Source organism: Melopsittacus undulatus, chromosome 17 (genome assembly GCF_012275295.1).
Source record: "Melopsittacus undulatus isolate bMelUnd1 chromosome 17, bMelUnd1.mat.Z, whole genome shotgun sequence".
NCBI classification, from domain to species: Eukaryota; Metazoa; Chordata; class Aves; order Psittaciformes; family Psittaculidae; genus Melopsittacus; species Melopsittacus undulatus.
In genome coordinates, this window is record NC_047543.1 from 1,749,027 (window position 1) to 1,769,821 (window position 20,795).

At 55.5% G+C, this 20,795-nt stretch overlaps 1 protein-coding gene across 3 annotated transcripts in view; it reads right to left on the reverse strand.

The window, feature by feature from the left end:
- Nucleotides 1–425: 425 nt before the first annotated feature.
- Nucleotides 426–20,795, reverse strand: part of LOC101868135 (integrin beta-3) — a 45,695-nt gene continuing 25,325 nt past the window's right edge. Inside the window, exons 1-15 of one of the 3 annotated variants that reach the window (XM_034070219.1) lie at nucleotides 19,133–19,471; nucleotides 15,158–15,243; nucleotides 11,502–11,694; nucleotides 9,747–9,999; nucleotides 9,405–9,567; nucleotides 8,659–8,820; nucleotides 8,483–8,578; nucleotides 8,207–8,296; nucleotides 7,691–7,825; nucleotides 6,882–7,311; nucleotides 4,165–4,387; nucleotides 3,374–3,474; nucleotides 3,129–3,248; nucleotides 2,268–2,434; nucleotides 426–1,588 (exon numbers count right to left, since the gene is read on the reverse strand). In XM_034070219.1, the coding sequence (XP_033926110.1) occupies nucleotides 1,523–1,588; nucleotides 2,268–2,434; nucleotides 3,129–3,248; nucleotides 3,374–3,474; nucleotides 4,165–4,387; nucleotides 6,882–7,311; nucleotides 7,691–7,825; nucleotides 8,207–8,296; nucleotides 8,483–8,578; nucleotides 8,659–8,820; nucleotides 9,405–9,567; nucleotides 9,747–9,999; nucleotides 11,502–11,694; nucleotides 15,158–15,243; nucleotides 19,133–19,190 (2,343 nt within the window). In that variant the 5' untranslated portion in view covers nucleotides 19,191–19,471 and the 3' untranslated portion in view covers nucleotides 426–1,522. Of the gene's footprint in view, nucleotides 1,589–2,267; nucleotides 2,435–3,128; nucleotides 3,249–3,373; nucleotides 3,475–4,164; nucleotides 4,388–6,881; nucleotides 7,312–7,690; nucleotides 7,826–8,206; nucleotides 8,297–8,482; nucleotides 8,579–8,658; nucleotides 8,821–9,404; nucleotides 9,568–9,746; nucleotides 10,000–11,501; nucleotides 11,695–15,157; nucleotides 15,244–18,860; nucleotides 18,879–19,132; nucleotides 19,472–20,795 lie in introns of those variants that run through there. The other 2 variants (XM_034070221.1, XM_034070220.1) reach the window with 2 other exon arrangements.

Here is a 20,795-nt window from a genome sequence, read left to right on the forward strand (position 1 = left end):
CACCCTGTGCCAGCGCCTCAGCACCCTCACAGGGAACAGCTTCTGCCTAAGAGCTCAGCTCAGTCCCCTCTCTGACAGGCTAAAGCCATTAGATTATAGCAAGGAATAAAGACAGTAAAATAAACCCGCCAGAAACAACCATTGGAAGGAAATGTTGACCATCACCTGAATGTGTTCTCTGAATTGGAATTACCCCTAGGAACAAGCTCATTTCAAGCATCACTAAAAGCAGAATTTCCCTTTCCCAAAAGCCACTGACAGTTCTCATACACTCAGCAGGCAGGTGGTGATGCTGCCCTCCTCCACCATACACCCCGTTTGGGAACAGTTAATGCATCTTTGGATTCACTTAGCCCATAAGTGAAACAAAAGGAGCCTTACAGGAGGCTTTGCTCTCCCCAAGAGCCACAATTCACCCTCATCTTTTTGTGTTTGGCGTTTTTTATTGTATCCATGGTCATTTCCACGGTGTGAATCACTGCTGCTCTGGTGCTGCCCATCCAACCCCTGCCCCTGCTCCCACACAGCCAGGGAGCAGAGACACAGCCACCACCAGCTCAGGCAATGGGGGCCCTCGGGGCCAGCCCCACACCAGGCACTGATGCTTTTTGGTGCAATTAAGGGGGATGAAGCTACCCCTTAGAGCCGCTGTGCTCTCCCTGGGGCAGGGCAGCAGCACTGTTACAGCAAACTCTACAAAACATTCCTTTGTTTTTCCCAACAGGACAACAGAACTCCAGGCAGCAGGACAAGACCTGAATGGTGCCTGCTCCTCTAGAACCAGAAAGTAGCTTTGTGCAGTTACACAGCCCAAAAAGCACAGCAAAGGAAGAAAGGTGGCCAGGCTCAGGGGATAATGGGCAGCACAGCATTCCTGAGGCTGCTGCCTGTGCATCTGTGTGCACTGTGGCATGGAGACAATGGAGGGGGACAGCTGATGCTACATAGAATTGGCCAATGGTGGAACATGAAAGGAAGGGCACCATGGTGCTGGGATGCTGCTTTACAGTACCCTGAGCCAGAGTATTGCCAGAAACACAGGGCTGATGAGTTGCTCAAGCAGTGTCCTCAACCCACAAAGCCAAGTGGTGGCTCCTGTACCCATGGGGTCCACATCTGTCCAGTGCACAAAGCGATGCTTGAAGCAGGCAGAGCTTCACCAGCATGGGGCAAGGAGGAGATCACAGCTCAACACTTGGTTTGAGCATCTGCTCATGAAATCCACTTGGCCCAATGAGCACCAAAGGGTTCACAGACTGGCCAGGCAGACAAAGTCCCGTTTCTCCGTGTTCAGTGTATGGAGGGGCCACCAGCTCCTGTGGGGTGACCCACCGAGGTAAGGATGAGAGGTTTGCCATGGAAAGCACATCCCTGTGGTTATAGGGCTCTGGAGGCAGTCAATGGGTTGTTAAATTACACACAGACATTCACACACACACAGAAACACACTCGAGCTCTTCTGTAAACTGGACTCCAACAGAGCACACAGGATGATCCCATGGCAGCGCTGGATGTGGCATCCTCAATTCCCACGGTACGTGATGTTGGTGAAAGTAGATGTAGCCTCTTTATATAAAGGGTTGTGGCCCTGGAAGAAGGAGAAGGAATAAAAAGAGCATCATCATTTTGTGCTTGGCATCAGCATTCATTCTACTTTACAGCTGGGGAAACTGAGGCACCAGTTCAGCATGGAGTGGTTGATCCATGTCTTCTCCATTCAAGGCTTCAGCCCATAAGGTTTCATGGGGGAGAGCAGGGAAATGCTGCTGTGGAGGAGGAGAAAGGCAGCAGGAGCTCCTGAGAGAATCATCCCATGCCTCTCCATCCCTTCCTTCTGGGGAGAGGAGGAAGTGAGGGACAGGCACTGGTGCTATCCCAGCCCTTGTGCTCTGGGTGCCTCAGCTCTTCCAGTATCCCATGGCAGGAGGGACTTTCTGCCTTGCTCACAGGATGGAAGCACTGGTGTGGGCAATGAGTAAGAGGGTCATGCTGGTGACAATGCTGGGGATAAGCTGGAGGTGGGAAAATCCTGTGGGACATGTGCTATCACCCATACACACATCCTCTGGGACCACAATGGGCTCAGGGAAGGGGTGTCCAGGTTGGGCAGTGTCACCCTGAGTCCATCCCGCTTCACAGGGGGATGGAGCAAGCTGGTCCCTAAGGACCATGCACTGGGACCACAGACAACAACTGGGCTCTTATGCTGGGAGCACTGGGATCTGGATCTACTCAGATCCAGGGACTCCCAACCCACTGGTCCTCACCGTGTCCCACTTGGCCCTGGCCTTCTCCTCCTCGAAACGGGCGAACTCCCGGCGGTCGTGGATGGTGATGAGGAGCTTCCAGATGAGCAGAGCAGCGAGGCCGATGAGCAGGATGGCTCCTGTCACCGAGAGCAGGACCACCAGGACATCCGGCCCCTTCGGACAGTCTGGAGGAGGGAGAAGAGCAGGGTTGGGGAAGCTCAGCTCTGGGGCTGCCTGCCCATAAGTACATGGAGCTGCTCTGGTATTAGGTGGGCTTCATCCTGCCCTGTCAGACAGCAGCAGCCTCCCTCCTTGAGCACAGCAGGTTCTATATAGGAGGATCCCATCCATGGGGTGCACATGCTGAGATCCTCAAGCTCCTCTCTGGGTGGACTGCAGCCCTGCTGGGGGCTGCTTCCATGGCCCTGCTTTGGAAGGATATGCAACCACCGGCTCAGACCTTGAGGTCTCTGGAGATCCCAGGGATGCTCTGCTGTATCCCAGCCCTAACTAATGGGAGCCAGCTCCTGTCTGCTCCTCACGTAGCATCACCCTATGGAGCCAGAAGCAGGATGAGGGCAGTGGGAAGGTTGAGCTCCCAGCCTTGGCCTCAGTGCAGGGTGTGAAATAACCAAGAGGTGGGGAAACATGAGACAGAGGCAGGAAATCACACCCTGTGGCATGGAGCAGGGAACAAAGCAGCTCTTTAACCTCCCTCAGCCCCTGTGCCCATGAGCCTGCTTGGGGTGGGAGGTACAGCAGGCACTCAAAAGCATAGATTCAGTAGGTTGGAAAAGAGCTTTAGGATCAAGCCCAACCTCCCCACTCAGCACAGCAACCCAGCACAGCTCCCTCTGCATCCCTCCAGCTGGCTCTTACCGGGCTCCTCGATAACATAGAGGATGGACTTGCCGCTGGAGTCCTCATAGTACTGGAACCGCACCACGCAGTCATCCTCATCCTTGTAGGTGCAGTTCACAGCATCCTTGCCCCTGTCAACTGTCACAGTAAGAGGTTCAGAGCCCCCCAGGTTAGAGGGGTGCCCATGGGGAGGGGAAGTGGGTGGTGGATGCAGCCCCCCCCCATTCCCACTCTTCAGGACAGGGGTTGGGGCTCTCTCTTACTGAGCTCCTGCACGGTCTCAATCTCATCGCGGCACATGCGGCTGCAGGATTGCTGCTCCACCAGTGTCCCCCGCTCAAACTTCTTGCACTCCACACACTCCCTGAGGGACAGGAGAGCAGAGAGGTGCTGTGAGTACCCCTATCCCCACACTGTGCATCTCAGGCAGCAGAAATCACTGCAATCCCAACCCAGCCAGGCTGCAGGGTGTGAGAGCTCCTGCTGTCACTGCTGCCGGCTCACTGATGGGATACCATGGATGGATTGGGTTGAAGGGACATTAAATCTCATCCAGTTCCAACCCCTGCCACGGGCAGGGACACCTTCCAGTGGAGCAGCTGCTCCAAGCCCCTGTGTCCAACCTGGCCTTGAGCACTGCAGGGATGGGGTCTGCTCAGCCTGGAGAAGAGAAGCTGTGTGGAGACCTCAGAGCAGCTTCCAGTGTCTGAAGGGGGCTACAAGGATGCCGGAGAGGGGCCTTCATCAGGGACTGCAGTGATAGGACAAAGGGTGATGGGTTCAAACTGAAACAGGTGAAAGTCAGGTTGGATCTAAGGCAGAAGCTCTTCCCTGTGAGGGTGCTGAGGCGCTGGCACAGGGTGCCCAGAGAAGCTGTGGCTGCCCCATCCCTGCAGTGCTCAAGGCCAGGTTGGACACAGGGGCTTGGAGCAGCTGCTCAATAGAAGGTCTCTCTTCAGGCCCTTTCCAACCCAATCCATCCTATGTGACATCCCCATGACCCACCCCAGCTCCCCAGTGGGGTAGGACCAGTCCCAGCTCTGCCCTCACTCACTTTTTGATGGTGCAGGCGTCCGGGCACGTGGGGCACTTCTCGCAGGTGTCTCCATAGGAGCCGGGCTGGGTGCAGTCACACTTGCCGCAGACACAGGAGCCGTGGCCACTGCACACCAGCCCAGTGCTGGACATGCACGTGTCGGTGCGCGTGGTGCAGTTGCAGTAGTCACCAGTCCAGTCCGGGTCGCACAGACAGTCCCCACAGCTGCACTGCCCGTGGCCTGGGGACAAGCCAGAGCCATCAGGACCCTTGAGCATCCCCATAGATCCCAATCGCAATCACGCAGATGGGGTTGTTGGCATGGCAGGGCCCAAAACAACCCCTTTTTACTGTCCACAGGGTGGGACACAGCTCACATCAAACCTCTGCTGCAACCCCAATGCTCCTCTTATTCTACCCAAACAACCCACACTGCCGGCAGCAGCTGGAGATGCTCAATCAGATCCAGCTCTGAGTTAGTCAAGCTTGGCTTTGGCTTTTAATTTCAGACTGAGTCAGGTTAAACCCCCAAATCGGGCTTTATTCCCAGTCCCAGACCAGGCAGCAGAAGCTGACTGCTGAGAAAGGCCCAACAAGCTCTGCACTCTCAGACTGGCTTAATCAGACAGACAGACATGCTCAAACCCTGCCAAAGCCTGGGGCTATTTGCATTGTGGTTTGATTACAGCTCAAAGACACAATAAGCGATGGGAACGCCATGGAGCTGGCACACGCCGACCAGTCCCAAGCCCTGAGTGCACTGGGGCAAGTCAGGAACGCTGCTCCCAGCAGGAGATTGGCCAGGAATGATCCCCACCATGGCCTGTGGGACACTGGCATGAGAAATCAATGTGTAATCCTGTGAATGAGGACCTGGGGCTGAGTCACAGGAAGGCAGTGGCACACCGGGTGGCAGGGCATAGAAACATAGAATCATAGAATAGTTAGGGATGGAAAGGAGCTTAAGATCATCCAGTTCCAAGCCCCTGCCTTGGGCAGGGACACCTCACACTAAACCATGGCAACCAAGGCTCTGTCCAGCCTGGCCTTGAACACTGCCAGGGATGGAGCATTCACAACCTCCCTGGGCAACCCATTCCAGTGCCTCAGCACCCTCACACTAAAGAACTTCTTCCTTATACCCAATCTAAACTTCCCCTATTTCAGTTTGAACCCATCACCCCTTGTCCTGTCACTACAGTCCCTAATGAAGAGTCCCTCCCCAGCATCCCTATAGGCCCCCTTCAGACACTGGAAGCTGCACTGAGGTCTCCATGCAGCTTCTCTTCTCCAGTGGCTCAGTGGGGTGGGATGGATGCCAGCAGGGTCAGCCAGAGCAGGTTAATTAACAGCTCAGCCAGGCTGGGGCAGAGCATCAGCAGCCCTTGTGCAAACAGGCAGTGAGTGGTTGTGCAAACAGGCGGCAGGAACAGGCGCCCGGGGGCACAGGGGCACTGACTGTGCAGGGGGAGGGAAAATCCAACGCTTCCGCCTGTGTTAGCAGCAGGCTGATAAGGTGAAGCATCAATCCCACTGACACCGGGCTGAGGGGCAGGTGAGGTCCCAAAAACTCAACCTGGGGACATACAGAGGGAGGCTGGGAACAGAAAAGAGTGGCTGCCCCTCTGCTCATCCCTCCTTGAATCACTTTTGGGATGTGCCACAGTTTCATGCCTCAGTCTCGGGCACTGCTACCCCTCTTGCATCCCCTGAGAGGATGGGGTAGAGCCTGGGGGTTAACTCAGAGCTCCAGTGCTTACTGAAGAAGTGGATGGGAGAAACCCTCTATGGGGAAGAGGCACATCAGGACATCTGAAACCACTGCTGGGATGGGAGTTCTACAGAGAGGGACTCCTTCCCCAGTGCCTGGCATAGGAGAACCCAAGGACCTGGTTCTGCCTCACCAGTGAGGAGAGAAGCAGCAGCCAAGGCTGGAGCAGGGCAGTCTGGTAGCACATGGAGGAGATGATTGCTCAGGAGAGGAGATGCTGCAAGGCCAGCAAGGGAGAGGATTCACTTCCTCAATGCTTTTGCCAACAGAGAGGTCCTCAAGAACTGAGTGCAGGATAAAAATTGCCTCTCCCCATCCCTATCCCTCCACCCTGGGGTTTACTCCTGCAGAACAATACCTCTGATGTGTTGGGTGCTGTGACTCAAGCAGGGTCCCTGCCCTGTGCACCCCTGGGTGCCCACCAGCCCCCTTGATGGGAGTTCTGAGTCTTAACCAAGGACAATTTTAACCCTGTAGCCCAGGCACAGGAGGTGACCTCAACTGCAAAAAGGGAGTAATTCCCCGGGCACTGCTTCAAACCCAGGGCTGCTCATAGAATAGTTTGGGTTGGAATGGACTTTAAAGCTCATCCAGCCCCAACTCCTGCCACGGGCAGGGACCCCTTCCACTGGAGCAGCTGCTCCAAGCCCCTGTGTCCAACCTGGCCTTGAGCACTGCCAGGGATGGGGCAGCCACAGCTTCTCTGGGCACCCTGTGTCAGTGCCTCAGCACCCTCACAGGGAAGAGCCTCTTCCTTAGATCTAACCTGAACTTCCCCTGTTTCAGTTTGAACCCATCACCCTTATCCTATCACTTCTATTGTGGTCCAGGCAGAGCCATTGCTGGACAACAAGCCAGTGGCAGGGACAATGCCTTGGACTAACCCCCAAAACAGCTGATGCCACCTTTCTCCATGCCCTTGGGTGCTGTGAGCACCTTGATCCGCTCCATGCCCATCACTCACCCGAGCACATCTGCCCCTTGAAGCGCACGCAGGAGAAGTCGTCGCACTCGCAGTACTTGCCCGTCACCTTCCCGAAGTCACTGCTGTGGCACACGCACTGCCCGCAGATGCACTCCCCCCGCTGGCTGCAGAGGGGCTGTCCTGCCCGGGGGCTGCAGTTGTCCTGCTGCGAGGGGTTGTACTCCTCCTCCGAGCACTCACAGTGTGAGCCCAGGCGCCCGGGGTTGCAACGGCACACACCGCACTCCAGGGTGCCGTTGCCTCCGCTGCAGGATGAGCTGTTGGCCTCTGCTTGGCTCTCGCAGGAACAGTCGCAGTCGAAGTTCACCACCACGGTCAGGTTGTCCTTGAAGCCCACGGGTTTGATGGTGAAGGATTTCTCCCTCTCCCGCGGGCATCCCCGTACCTTGGCCTCGATGCTGAAGCTCACCTGGAGGCACAGGGGAGCATTTGGCCATCAGTAACAGCAGCACCGTGTCACGGTACCTACCCCGAGCTTAGGGAGCCCAGAAATAGGACCCACCACATCCCGTTGGGCTTTTCAGAGCTGTCCCAACATGGTTTGGGCCTGCCACAGTAACCAGGCTGAATCCCATTTACAGCACCCAGCAGCCTGGCCTGGGCTATTGGACCATAGAGTTTTCATCCAGCAGACTCAAAAAGCATTTTCATCCTTGCTGGACCCCTCTTTCCACTGCAAAGACCCCTGTGTCACCAGGGAGGTGGTGGGCATGGAGGTGGTGCTGGTAGAGAGCACCAGGCTCTACATGGAGGGGGAGAAAAACCAAGTCCATGAAGAGGATCCTCACCGTGTCCCCAATCTTGAGCCCCACACAAGACTTGAGCCCAGGGATGACCTCGTCGTTGAGGCAGGTGGCATTGAAGGCCAGGGACAGCTCTTCAGGGAGGTCACGCACCTCCAGTTCCACCTTGGAGCGGATTTTCTAGGCAAGGAGAGAGAAGGGATGAAAGGGACAGCAGAGGCTGGGCAGGGACCAGGCCCTGGGATGGGGCTCCTGCTCCACCACGATGCTCCCACGCACACGGGAAGGGAGCTGAGAGCATTGAGTCTTTCTCAGGACTTGGCTACATCATTCCCCATTGGGAAATGCCTTCGAGGATGGGAAGGGGCAGGCAGTGAACACAGTGACCTCCCTTCCCCAGCATTCCCGCATGCATGGGAGGAGGCAGATGCTCACAGCTGGCCCAGGAAGGATGCTCAGGGCTGGGGGAGCTGCCAACTCTGTGTGGGCTGTTTGCAGTGTGAAGCAGTGGCTATTTTGGGAGAGAGAGAGCTGTGTGGGGCCATCACATTGCACACTCACCCCATAGGAGTCCACTATGAGCTGCAGGACGTTGCTGGAGTCTCTGGACAAGGTGCCCACGGTTGTGCCTGGGATCAGCTCACTGTAGTTCTGCAGGAATATCATAAGCATGGGTTGCTTGTGACTTAGCCAAACCCTGTCTGGGCACATGGGAGCTTCCCTATGAGCTTTGATAGGACAGGAGACCTCCAAGCTATATGGGGCCACCCACGGCCAGCTGCAAAGGTTGCTCCTTGGGCCCCCCCCCAGAAGGTGACTTTGCACAGGGGCTGTTACCTGGTAGAGGCCAACCACTGTATCTGTCACAGCAAAGATCAAGTTGATGTTCTTCTGGGAGAGCTTCTCAGTCATCAGGCCCAGAGAGGGATAGTCCTGGGGAGGAGGAGAGGCTGTACCCAAAGAACATGTACCCACAGGGTCTCCACAACCCCATTGTGGAGGCTGGGATTTACCAGTGTGGTGGAGGCAGAGTAGAAATTGTCCTTGTCAATGTGGCACTGGGCATCATTGGGCTGCACGATGCCAGCCAGCCTGCCATCCAGTGCAATGTGGGTCTTGGCATCCGTGGTAAAGACGAGGAGGTGGGAAGCATCGTTCCTCCAGCCGATTTTCTCCTGTAGTGAAAGACAGCTCCCAGTTGTGTGGCAGCCCTATGTGCAAGCACTCTGCTGCTGCCTTTGCATGTCCCAGGTCATGGATCTGGGCTGCAATCCCTCCCATTCCCAGCAAAATCAAGGTGCAGGCACAGGAGATAATGTCCCTTTTGGGTGCGTTACTGCAGGGCTGACATGGGATCGTTATGCCCTGTCCCTGGCAGTGTTCAAGGCCAGGTTGGATGGGGCTTGGAGCAAGCTGCTCTAGTGTAAGATGTCCCTGCACATGGCAGGGGATTGGAATTGGATGAGCTTTATGGTCCCTCCTAGCCCAGACCATTCCATGACTCTGTGATCATCAGTTCCCAAGTACCTGATCTCCTCCTCTCTCCTCCCAGGACCATGTAAGGGCCCTGCTCTTCCCTTGCCTTGGCTGTTGGTCTAGAAGCATTCAAGTTGAATGCATCCTCTGCAGATCTGAGCCATGCAGCAGCACCACAGGGTTTATGTTCCCTACCTGGTGGGCTTGGATGGCCTCTGCTAAGCCACCAGCCCCAACCCGATGACCATCTCCCAAGCCCCAACCAGGTCTTCTTGCCCCTTACATCGCACACGGTGGCCTGGATGATGGCATCGAAGCCACCCTCGGGCGCGTCGCGGTTCCTTGAGACACTCTGCTTCCGCACCTCCTCGTTGAAGCGGGTCACCTCATCCGTGAGCGACAGGACGTGCTTGTACCCAAACATGGGCAGGCAGGTTTCCCCGATCCTACAGGACATCAGGCAGTGCATGGGGATCAGATCCCACCTCCCATGGGCCCATCCAGGATGCTTGGAGGGGCCCAACCACCCCAAGAGCCCAAGGACACAGCCAGAGGCTGGTGAAGCAACCACATGTCCTAGAGAAGGGCTCTGTCCTGCTGGGAGTTTTTGAAGTCGCTTTCTTACTCATAGCAAGGGTTGATGATGGCTTCTGGAGGGGAGATGTACATGTAGGGGGAAATGGGCTTGTCCACAAAGGCTCCGAAGCCGATGCGTAGGTTGCTGGTGAGCTTGCGCATCTCACTGGCGAGCTTTGTGCCCAGGTTCTGGATGTTCCTCAGATCGTCCTTCATGGAGTTGGACAGGTCCATCAGGTAGTAGATGTCCACGGGGTAGTCTTCCACTTGACGCACTTGGACACGGAAGATCTGGGAATCATCTGTAATGTGACAGGGAGTGAGAGATCCTCTCCTAGGAGGAGCAGGGGGGGATCACTGCAGGACTAGGGAGAAAAATCAACCTATGGGGTCAGCAGGAACCCAAGGAGATGGTTTAAAGCTCCTGGGAGGAGAGCATCACACTTGTACACAAAGGGGCAAAGCCCTTTGGGCAGGGTGCTTGCACGGGAGATACAGTGTGCACCTTGGAGATGGCAAATGTGCTTATAGGTCCTGTTCTCCAAACCTCCTGCCCAGAGCTGACTGCCACAAGCTGCATGAACAGCATGACCAACACGCACTGGATGGAGTCAGTGGAAAACTGTGTGGATACAGCAGTTCCCAGGGCTGCTTCTGACTTCTCTGAGCAACCAAGAACTCCAAGCATCTCCCAGGCCCTTCCCCATCCCTGTTCCATCCCTATTGGCTCCTCCCAGCTCCTCCACATTGTCACCACACAGTCAGGGGCCCAACTTAGCACTCAGAGAACATCTGTTTCTCCTTGTAGAGCTAAGATCAGGACTCTGAGCCTGTGGGCCATGGGCTGTGACCTGTCCTACTTAATCCCTTTAACATTTGGTCTTGATTCATGGGTCGAGGCCAGTGACTCATGCCAAGTCTTGATTGGACAGAGATCAACTGGGGTTTTCTTCTACTGCTTCCAAGAAACAGGAGCTTCAGCACTGTGCACTGTATCTGTTCCTCTCCAGAGCACCACAACTACCTGCCCAATATCTGTAAGGGCCACTTAGCAGCTACATGTCCCCATCGCATGGGGACACTTTAGACATACAGGACATACAAGATGAGGACTTCTGTCTGGAAGGCCCAAGAATGTGCAATCAGCCACCGATATCTGGGCTTTAATGAGCACAAGGAGCCAAAATTGTTCCTGCTGAGACTAGAAGAGTCATCTGTGAATGGATGGCAGGGAGTGGGCTGCACATGGGACAGAGCATGGTGATGGTACCACTTGCTCCACATCCCCAAACTGGTTTTGTGACTTTGGGAGAATGATGCCTGTTAGTTCTGCCTCCTGCTTGGCATCACTTGGAACTCCTCCATGCTGGCAAAAGACCATCACAGTTAATTGTCTCCAGCCTGTCCAAAACAAGCCTAGGGAATCACAGGGACCTGTTGGCAGCCCAACCCTTCCAGCTGCTCTACAGCTTGTTAGACATGAGCTGACCTCCACCAAAGCATTTAGAGTACAGCAGCAGTAGCCAAGGTCTAAATGGCTTGATAAAATAAGCCCATGTGTTCTTAAGTTGCTGTATCCCATCCTGCCCATTGGGATACAGCAGGGTTGAGCCAAGAAACTGATCAGTTTGCAGTCAGCCTGGCTGCCAGCAGGGATGCTCCTGCAGGGTTTGGTGCAGCTCCCAGCTTGGCATTGCCCCCCATGGACACACGAGTTGGTGAGCAGTGATGGCTCACTCATCACTTGAGCCCTTTGAGTTACTGCCACTGCATCCCCCTTCCCATGGCAGTTGGAGGCTCTCACCTGGCCGCAGGTTCAGCCGTATTCTCTGGGGGCTCATCTGGGTGGTGATGGAGCTCCCTGAGCCCTTGTCACTGAGGGGTCTGGCCTCCAGGATGGTCACGCTGCTGCTGGGGGACTCGATGTAGTCGTGCCCGCAGCCGTTCTCCAGGAGGTTGGTGCGCAGGTCACAGCGAGGAGACCCTTGTGCCAGCACCTGTGGGAAAAGCACATGGTCAGGAACCAGGCTCCCCCAGGAACCCCCATGGTTACATCACAAGGAGGGCCCCATTTTCCACTGGAGAGCTCCTTTAGCACATCTAATGCAGGAGACCAGGATAAGAGGTGCTTTGGGGCAGGGTGCCTCTGCTCAAGGGAGAGGTCAGGCAAGTCCTGCTGGGGTTCAGGGCAAGTTCTGGTCTGCTGACTTCCACCCTGCCAAGGAGTAAGGGATAAAGGATCCCTGCCAGATGCACTCCCAGCTGCTGGCAGCTGGAGCCTCAGGTTTGGTTTTGGCCAAGCTAAAAGGAAAGCCCCTTTATGTGGGATGGCCAGAAGAGGGTGAGGAGGGATGTGAACATAGCAGGGGATGAGGAACAGAGGCTGGGACTTCTATTATATCCTCAACCATGGCAAAAGATGAGCCACCTTTTCCCACTTTCATCTGCTGTGCCTTTGGAAACCCTTCTGTTTCAGTCCTGGTCCCTGCTGTGGGGAGCCCATTGCATTGAGCAATGCTCAGTTCCTGTGCAAGTACACTTCAGGCTTATCTCGAGCTCTCCAGCTTCCTGCAGGATGGAGCCAGCCAGAGGATAGGAGAACCAAAAAAGGAGTGAAAGAGCAAAAAGGGCTGTGGGAGAAGCCATCAAGTGCCCATCAGGGGCCGGAAGCACAACGTGTGGAGTCACGATGGGGTCTGGCCATGTCCCTCTTTCCTAGAAAGCTCCCAGCTCCTCGCCCTTATCACAGCCCATTGAGAAGGGCTCCGGTCGCTTTGGCTTCTCATGGAGACAGATATGGGAGGAATTTCTTTCCCAGCCCAACACTGCCAGGAGGCTCCCTCCCCTCCAAAGAGTTTCTCCATCTCCCTCCCACAGCCCAAGCCTTCCTGCATTTGAAGTCTACAGCAGATGACCAGCACAGCCTTTCCCTGTAGTAAAGGGAGGTGGCACAAGTCCTGCTGGGGCTGGTTCAGCTGGATCCTAACTGCAGCCTCCCAGTGCTGGCGAGTTTCCCCATGCAGGACATCATCCGAGGCTGCCTGAACCCTGGAATGAATGCGTGTGTTTTATGCTGGCCGAGAGCCCTCTGGAAACAGTGTGAAGGGATAGCCAGAGGATACATCAGCAAATGCATCAGCAGACGTGTTCCTGCAGCCTCCTGCTCCCACCCTCCCTGCCTGGCCGGCACACTGCTGCCCAAGAGGACAGCTCATCCCTCTCATTTAGCTGCCTTGAACCCACCCAACCCCACAGGGCTCCCTGCTGTGGGAAGAGATGCCTGGTTTACACCACATCCCATCCATCACCGCTTACATTCCTGTCCCAGGTGGAGAAATCACTGGAAAAGCATGAGGGTAAAGGCAGGCTGGGCTCTTAGGTGATACTTGGAGATCCTGGGAAACTCCCAGGCCACACAGCACCTTATGGGATTAACAACATCATTCCAGCTTCAAGATTCCCATGGAGATGCTATTTAACCCCTTCCCCTGGAGCCCTAAATATGATGATCGACCTGGGACTCACAGAAGTCTCCCCAGCAACAAAACTACTGCAAAAGGCAAAGGAAAAAGCCACTGTAGCACTAAAGGAGCACTTGACAAGATGGACTGCTGCCTGCTTCCCTTGTGAGTGAGGGCAAGACGAGGCAAAGTGCTGGCAGAGCCAGCTCCATTCCCAAGCTCCCAGCACAGGTGGCTGTGGGAATTCCTGCATCCCCAGGACATCTCCATTTTCATGCTCAAGGCAACCACATAGAGCATCAGCTCTATGCAGGAGAGGACCCAAAGCAGAGAGGCCACAGCAGATTAAGCTAAAACCTTTCAGCAGCTTCTCTGGAACAAAACCCGGATCCAACTTTGCCTCCCTCTTTCCCCCCAAGGCAACCAGGGAGGGTGAGGCACTGGAAGATGTGTCCCTATAACCTCCCAAACGATTTTAAAGCCACATCTCAGTGTTACAGGTTGGCTGGCATTTCCCAACGGAAAAGGGAAGTGGATGGGCACATCTATTGGTAAAAGCAGTCAAACTTCTGGAAAACTAAATAAAACTCAATTCCCTCTGCATCAGCCTCAAGAAACCACAATGAAATCCTTCTCTTGTCCAAAAGCAGGATGGAGCAGCAGATAAGAGCTGCTTGCGGAGGCCACGTGGGTGGGAAAAGAGCAGAAGGAGCACAAATAAGGACACTTTCCCTTTAAAAACAAAGGGAGGGATGGGGGGGGGGGGGGGGGGGGGGGGCACAGTATCAGAGACCTCCTCACCCCTGGGAAATTAAACAAACCCACACAGAGCCCTCATGGGCTGTGTTCAGCCAATGCGGTCCAGATGTTGGAGGCAGAGCCGGCTCTCCGGGGCCGGCTGCTGGCGGCTCCCTCGCTGCTTGTCACGTCCATGAGCAGCCATGGAAAGATTTCCTTTTTTGGGAACCTTTGCTGATGTGGAGGAAAAACCAAGCCCCGAGCATCACCGCTCCCAGCAACAAACCCAACCCCATTCCTGCTCCGGAGCAGGGAGCGAGGCTCCTTATCACACCCCTTGCTGGAGACAAGGAGCACAAGCATCTTCACTCACACCAAGGGCACAAGGAACAGAGGCATCCGCTCCACACTGAGCCCAGAGCATCGGGCCATGCAGGCACAACCCAGCAGCGTTTTCCAGCTTGGATTGCTTTCCCCCAGGTCCCGGTGGCACAATCTCAGCCGGCGGAAGCGGGGGCTTCATGGGTGGGGAAGCAGAAAGGAAGAAAAGCTTTGCCAAAGGAAGAGGTTTCATCACCTCTCCCCGTCCCAGCCTCTCCTCTGCCCTGGGGCTGCTGCTCCATCCAGTTGGGAAACTCCCTCCCGTTACCTTCCAATGGACTAACCACAGGGCAGCATTTTTGGAGGGGAACGTGGCAAATCATCGGGGCTCTCCCCTACCCAAACAGGGTGATTTTAGAGCCACGACTCAGCTCTCACATCCTCTTTAGCCCAAGCCCAGCACTTTGTCTTCCTTTCCCCTTCTTTCCAACAACAAAAGACTTTTAAACCCAAATCCTAGCTTCTAATCAGTGATTTCCCTTCTTTCCCCCCAGCCTCTTTTCCAGCCCTTCCAGCAATTAAGCTCCTTTAGCCTTAGTAAAGTGCTTAGTAAAGCACTTTAGCCTTAGTGCTTTACAAGGGGTTATCAAGAAGCAAACCAAAAGTAAACTAAGTTTTAAATGCACTTTTCCTAACAGACAAAGAGAATTTCCAATGGGAACACCAGCATTTCCCAGCCAGCTCCTGCCAATGCACTCAGATAAGGGTCAGGTTTCAGAGCAACGCCGAAGTGGGCATCCCAAGCTGTGGTCTGAGCTGGATGCCACCAATAAACATGTTTAGACACGGTGGGAACAGATGGAGACCGAGGCTGCGGCTGTAACACGGGGAGCAGCGCCCATCCCAAAGGCTCATCCCTTCCTCCACATCCCTGCCTTACCTCGGCAGAGCACCAGGCACAGAGGGGGCTCACAGCCAGGCACTGCTTGCAGGAGTTCACCCCGCGGGTGGTGCAGATGTTACCCCCTGAAACAAGAAAACAGCACAGTTACATCCTGCACCCACAGAGGTGCTGGAGTGTCAAGTGCTCAGCCAGGCCCACATCCCACCAGAGCTCTGTTCTAATCCATTTCCTAACCCCCAAATCCCAGGAGCTGCCTCTGTGCTCCTTTTATAACCATAGTACCAGCTGGGCTTCATCCTGACTGGGATTGAGCATCATTTCCCACCTGCCAGCTCCTTTAAGGGTCCCTGTATCCATCCTTTCAGTGCCACACATGTTGGAGTGAGGGGCATCTCCCCCTGTGCTTCCCTGCAGATGTTTTGGGGTACAGGGGTGAATTCCCAAGGGCACAATGTGGTACCCGCATCCCCGCCAGCAGCTGGGGAGCTGCTGCCTCTTCCCATTGCCCCTGACCCAGTGTGGTCGGTGCTTTCTTCTGCACACACTAAACTCTGCAGCTGCTCTTGGCCCAGGTTCAGACACAGGGAAACGAGGGGAGGAAAAGAGCAGGAGTCCAGGAATGCGCTGGTAACCTGTTGTGGTTGTGCCTATGCCCTGGGCAAAGGTTGGGCTCTGTTGGTGGATGAGGCAATGGGGACTTTGGGTGATGCTGGCACCAGACCTTCAAGCCTGGGGGCGACTGAAGGGACCCCAAATGACAGCAAGAGCTCCTGGCTGCCCCAGTACCTGCAGTGGCAGATGCAAGACCATGGGGCTCTGTGGTTCCTGCTGTCAACGGCTGATGTAGCTGCGGTGGCATCACCCTTCCTCCCAGAGCACAAGCATCTTAGGGCTTGGTTATGGGAATGCTGCAGCCTGGGGAACCCAGGAGCATAGAGCAGCGAGTGCTGGGGTCTCCCCTTTGCCCCATGTCCTCCTGTTCCTGCCCAGGGCTCTCCCAGTGTTTCTGAGCACAGGAAATGCAACACAAAGCATAGAGGAAATGGTGAAGCGGTGTCGTCAGGTCCTTGGGCAGAACCACAGTGACGGCACCGTGTGTTCATGCCCCTTGGCACGCAGCCGGGGCTGCATGTGTGTGCTCATTGTGTGTGCATGCATGTCACACTTGTGTGCATCTGAATGAGGTGGTGTGCATCTGCTTGGGGATGTGCCCCATGGCCATGCCACCTCCCTGCTTGTCCCATGCAGGGTGACTGAAAGCTAAACCCCAATTGCCCTGCTCAGCATCAGCTTCAGGGTGGCATCCATAGGGGCACTCTGCAGCATGTGAGGATGGGCAGGATTATAGATTTAGTATTGCCTAAAGGAGCAACACGTTGGTCTCTGGTGCACCAAGGACATGCAGGGATGTAGCAGCAGCATCACACCCTTGCGCAGACAGGATGTGAAGCTGGACCTTGGTATGAGGAAGGCAAAGGGCTCTTAGCATCGCCAGCTCCTGCTGCTTGTGGAATCCCTCCTGCCTTGCCAAGCTCTGGTGGCTGCAGCCCAAGCCCATGCGTGTTGGATTTGGGCTATGCCCTGGCATTGCCCTCAGGGACAAGCTCAGAGGATTAGCCACCAGCAGTGCTCTTGACCTCCTCTTACTTAATGCCAATGTGGGGTTTGTTCCCTCAGGGGTGGGTTTGAGCTTGGCCTAGCATGGGATGCACTGGTCTGCGTCCTATCTTGAGCAGGTTTCCCCTGTGACTTGAGCCGAGTGCCTCAGTTTCCCCTGTGCAATGTTAACCCTGGTCTCAGTGGGCCCAGGCTGCACTGAAACATGATGTGGAGGATCTCCAAGCTTGGGTCTGCCTCCACTTCTGCTGTGAAACCTGAGCTCTGAGGATAATGAGCCCCAGGTCTGTCCCTTTGGGCTGGAGAGCTCATCTGCTCCCCAGCAGTTGGTATGCATTACCTCCTGCCTGTGTGCAGCCTCTGGGCTCAGTGGTTTCCTTCCCACCCCACAGCACAGGGGTCCTTGATCTGGTGCTCCCCTTCCATGCCACGGGAGCTGTGCATGGGGTTAGATGGGGCTGCAGCCCAGAGGGTCCTACAGGAGGGATGCTGCCATGCCCGAGGCTGCAGCCACATCATGTCACCATCTCATTGCTGCAGTGGTGGCTTTGACCAGGGGTCCCTGCAAGTCACTTCCTGCCCCCAGACTCATGCAGCCCTCTGGTCCCCATGGGCTCCATTGCCCATAACTGAGACACATGCCCAGGGATGGAGGACCCTTCCCCAGCCTGGGAACCTGGCCTCTAGGAAGGGGCCAAAATGCCCCAGTGCCAGTGTTGTTGGCATGGTTCTCACCATCCAGATGTGGCTGTTCCTGCTGTGAGCAGGCAGCCTCAGCCTCTCCCTGTGGGGAAATGTCTATTTTGGCCTTTCCAGCTCTGCCTGTGTGAGGGAAATGGGGAGTGGGGACCTGGGATTGTGTAGGAGCAACAGCACAGGCAAAGGAGAGAGGAGGAGGATGCTGCATCTTGAGCCCACTCCAGGTTTGGTCCTAGAGCTTCCCAAGCAGCGCTTTGCAGGCTCAGGACACCGCCTGGATACAAGACCCCAGCACAGCTCTTTGGGATTTGTTTTTCCAGCCATAAAAACTCATGACCCCAAGTACTACAAAAGCAGTTGGTCTCTCACAATTATCCAGTCCTAAAGACTCAGGCTTTGAAAACACAAAGAAATCCTAGCACATAAAATACAGGGAAATGGGAGATGAGCTGGGCAGCCTGGGAACCACCAGGCAGCAATGTGGAATGATGCACTCGAAATACCCCAGACGTCTGTGGCTCAGCATCACCCTTCCCTGGCTGGAGAAGCTTACTCAGCCCCCAAGCTGCACTCCAAGTAACCTCAATGCACCGCATGAGCCAGCCACATGCTTTGTTTTTCCTTCCTCTGCCAACTGGAGCAAGAAAGTGCCCACAGAAAACCTGATAATGATGTTTTAGAGAACCCGATAAGGACACAACCCACCCGGACATCCTTCTGCTTGACACAGCGATAAGGGCTCAGGCTTTTGTGGCTGCTCTGCCAACGCCATCCTGGGGCTGTGGCTTTTCTCTAACCCTCTCCCTGCCTGCAAGCACCATCCCACGGAGGGAATAGCCCAGACTGGGCTCAGCTTCTTACAGGCACAGATACACAGGATCAAACTGCAGCTCTATAGCCTCAATGGGTTGTTGTCCTATGTCCCGTAGACATAGGGATCAGGTAGATCAGAGCCTCAGGCTGTTCCTGGGAATTCACTGAAATCTGGAATTCTTTAGACAGAACAACGTTGCCCCAGGAGTCTGACCTCGAAAACAATGGGACCCATTTATAAACCAGGAGCTGAAAACCCCATTTTGCAGTTGCAGGATTTACTTTGAGCCCTGGGAACACACCTGGGGAGGAGAGAAAACACTTTTCTCCGCTCTTCTCCTTGCTCCAAACACTGGAAATGTTACAACCACAAATTACCTCTGTCTGAAATCACCTCATCCTAAAAACTAGTTGGTAAAACCACCATGTGAGAGGTAAGAGAGCACGTTTCTCACAATCAGAATAAAGAGAACTCAAGACATACCCCCCCCCCCCCCCTTTAAACCAACACGGCCACAGAGCCCAACCTGCCCTGCAAACTCTCTTCATTATGCATTTAGGAAGGACGGAGCCCAGGTCACACCCTGGTCCTCCCATTACAAACCCTTACCCGGAGCCAAGCACAGCGGAGGTACCGAACAGAAACTTGCCGCACCCAGCGTGGAAATAACTCACAAACCACGTCCTGATCCTACAGCACCTTTGGGAAACCCTCCTGGCCCCGACCCGTCCAAGACCCAACCGGTCTGAGCAGCTTCAGGCTCCCCGCTCCCCCCTCGGAGCGCTTTCCCAAGCAGAAAGTGCTGGGATTTGGGGCCGTAAGAGACCACACAATCCCTGAATGACCCGGCTCGGAGCGAGCGGCAGCGCTCCCAAACCTACCCCAGGCGCCGGCAGCGCAGAGCGCGATGATCCCGAGAGCCACGCTCAGCTTCCCCATCTCGTCCTCCAAGCCCCGAGCGCAGGGGGCTGCGTGGACCGGCCCCACCGTGAGCGATGGGGAGCAGCTCGGGAGCAGCCCAGGAGATGAATCATGGGTCTGGGTGTGTGACACACGGCGAGCGGGGCCGGCCGGAGGGAGGAAGCGGCGCTGGCCCGTCACTCACTGGGGAGCCGGTCTGTGCCCCCGCCCGCGCTGCCGGCACCTCCTCATGCTTGGCTTTGCTTTGCTCCCTCAAGGACCGACTGAACGCTGGCAGCGAGCGCACACAGCGCCGGTGACCTCCAGCCCTGGGGCTGGTAACGGGCTGTTTCCCATAGGCTCTTTTGCCTGGGTTTAACTCCTTTGCAAACCCTTCCTCCCTCCTTCCTTTCATTAACTCTTGCGGGAAAGGCAGCCGCTGAGTCCCAGGGTTGAACGGGAGGTAAAGGTGCGGGTTCTCAGCTCCCGAACGGTGCAAATGGGACCGTTTCTGCTCAAACAGGGAGCTGAGTGAGGTCCGAACCTGGTGAAAGCAGCAGTTTGGGTGTAAACCTGGACGCCACCAAGGCAGGGCAGTTCAGCTTAAGGTCCGATGGTTTGGACCTCATTTTCTTCTCACTTGTACTGATTTTCCCTCTTTGTGTCCTCAGAACTTGCTCCTGTACTGAGCAAGGAGAGGAATTGTCCCCCCTGAAACAGCAGAGCTGTTTGTGGGTACCTCCTGGAGGGGTTTGATAAACCTCTTGTTTAACTCGGAGGTGGGGAAACTGAGGCACTCAAGGTACAGCTGTGAAGCAAATGGGAGAGAAGGGCTGTTTCCCTGGAGCCCAAGGATGCTCCCACCGTGTGTTGGGCTGGAGACAGTAATGACCCAACTCTGGGGCAAGATGGTCCAACACACAGGAATATCAGGCATCAGAAACCAAGCTGGTGTGTGTGCCTGGTGATGCTGGACGTGATGTGAGGATGCTGTGTGAGAACCGCAGCCCCACATTCCCCCCCTACGAGAGGGGATGGTGCCTGGGAGGTGAGACGGAGCTGGAGACTCAGCCTCAGGAGCTGGGGATTTAGCTTTAAAAGAAGTTGTTTTGGTGCCTCTTTCTTTCTGCATTCACCCCCATTCTCCCTGCGGGAGCTGCTGCCCTCCCGCGGCTGCAGGGGATCGTTTTCCACCTGATCCAACTGCATCCCAAAGGATCGATGGGGATTTGGTAAAGAGCACAAGGAGAAGCCCATCGACCCTCCTGCAGCGTACGGAAGTGCTGCCCCTTGGCTGGGACATCAGTACAAACCCCAGACCTTTCTGAGGGGCTCTTGGTCGTGCCCTGCTCACAGAATCCCAGCCTGGTTCGTGTTGGAAGGGGTCTTAAAGCTCCTCCAGCACCAACCCCTGCCATGGGCAGGGACCCCTTCCACTGGAGCAGCTGCTCCAAGCCCCTGTGTCCAACCTGGCCTTGAGCACTGCCAGGGATGGGGCAGCCACAGCTCCTCTGGGCACCCTGTGCCAGCGCCTCAGCACCCTCACAGGGAACAGCTTCTGCCTCAGAGCTCAGCTCAGTCTCCCCTCGGGCAGGTTCAAGCCTTTCCCCTTGGCCTGTCCCTACATCCCTTGTCCCAAGCCCC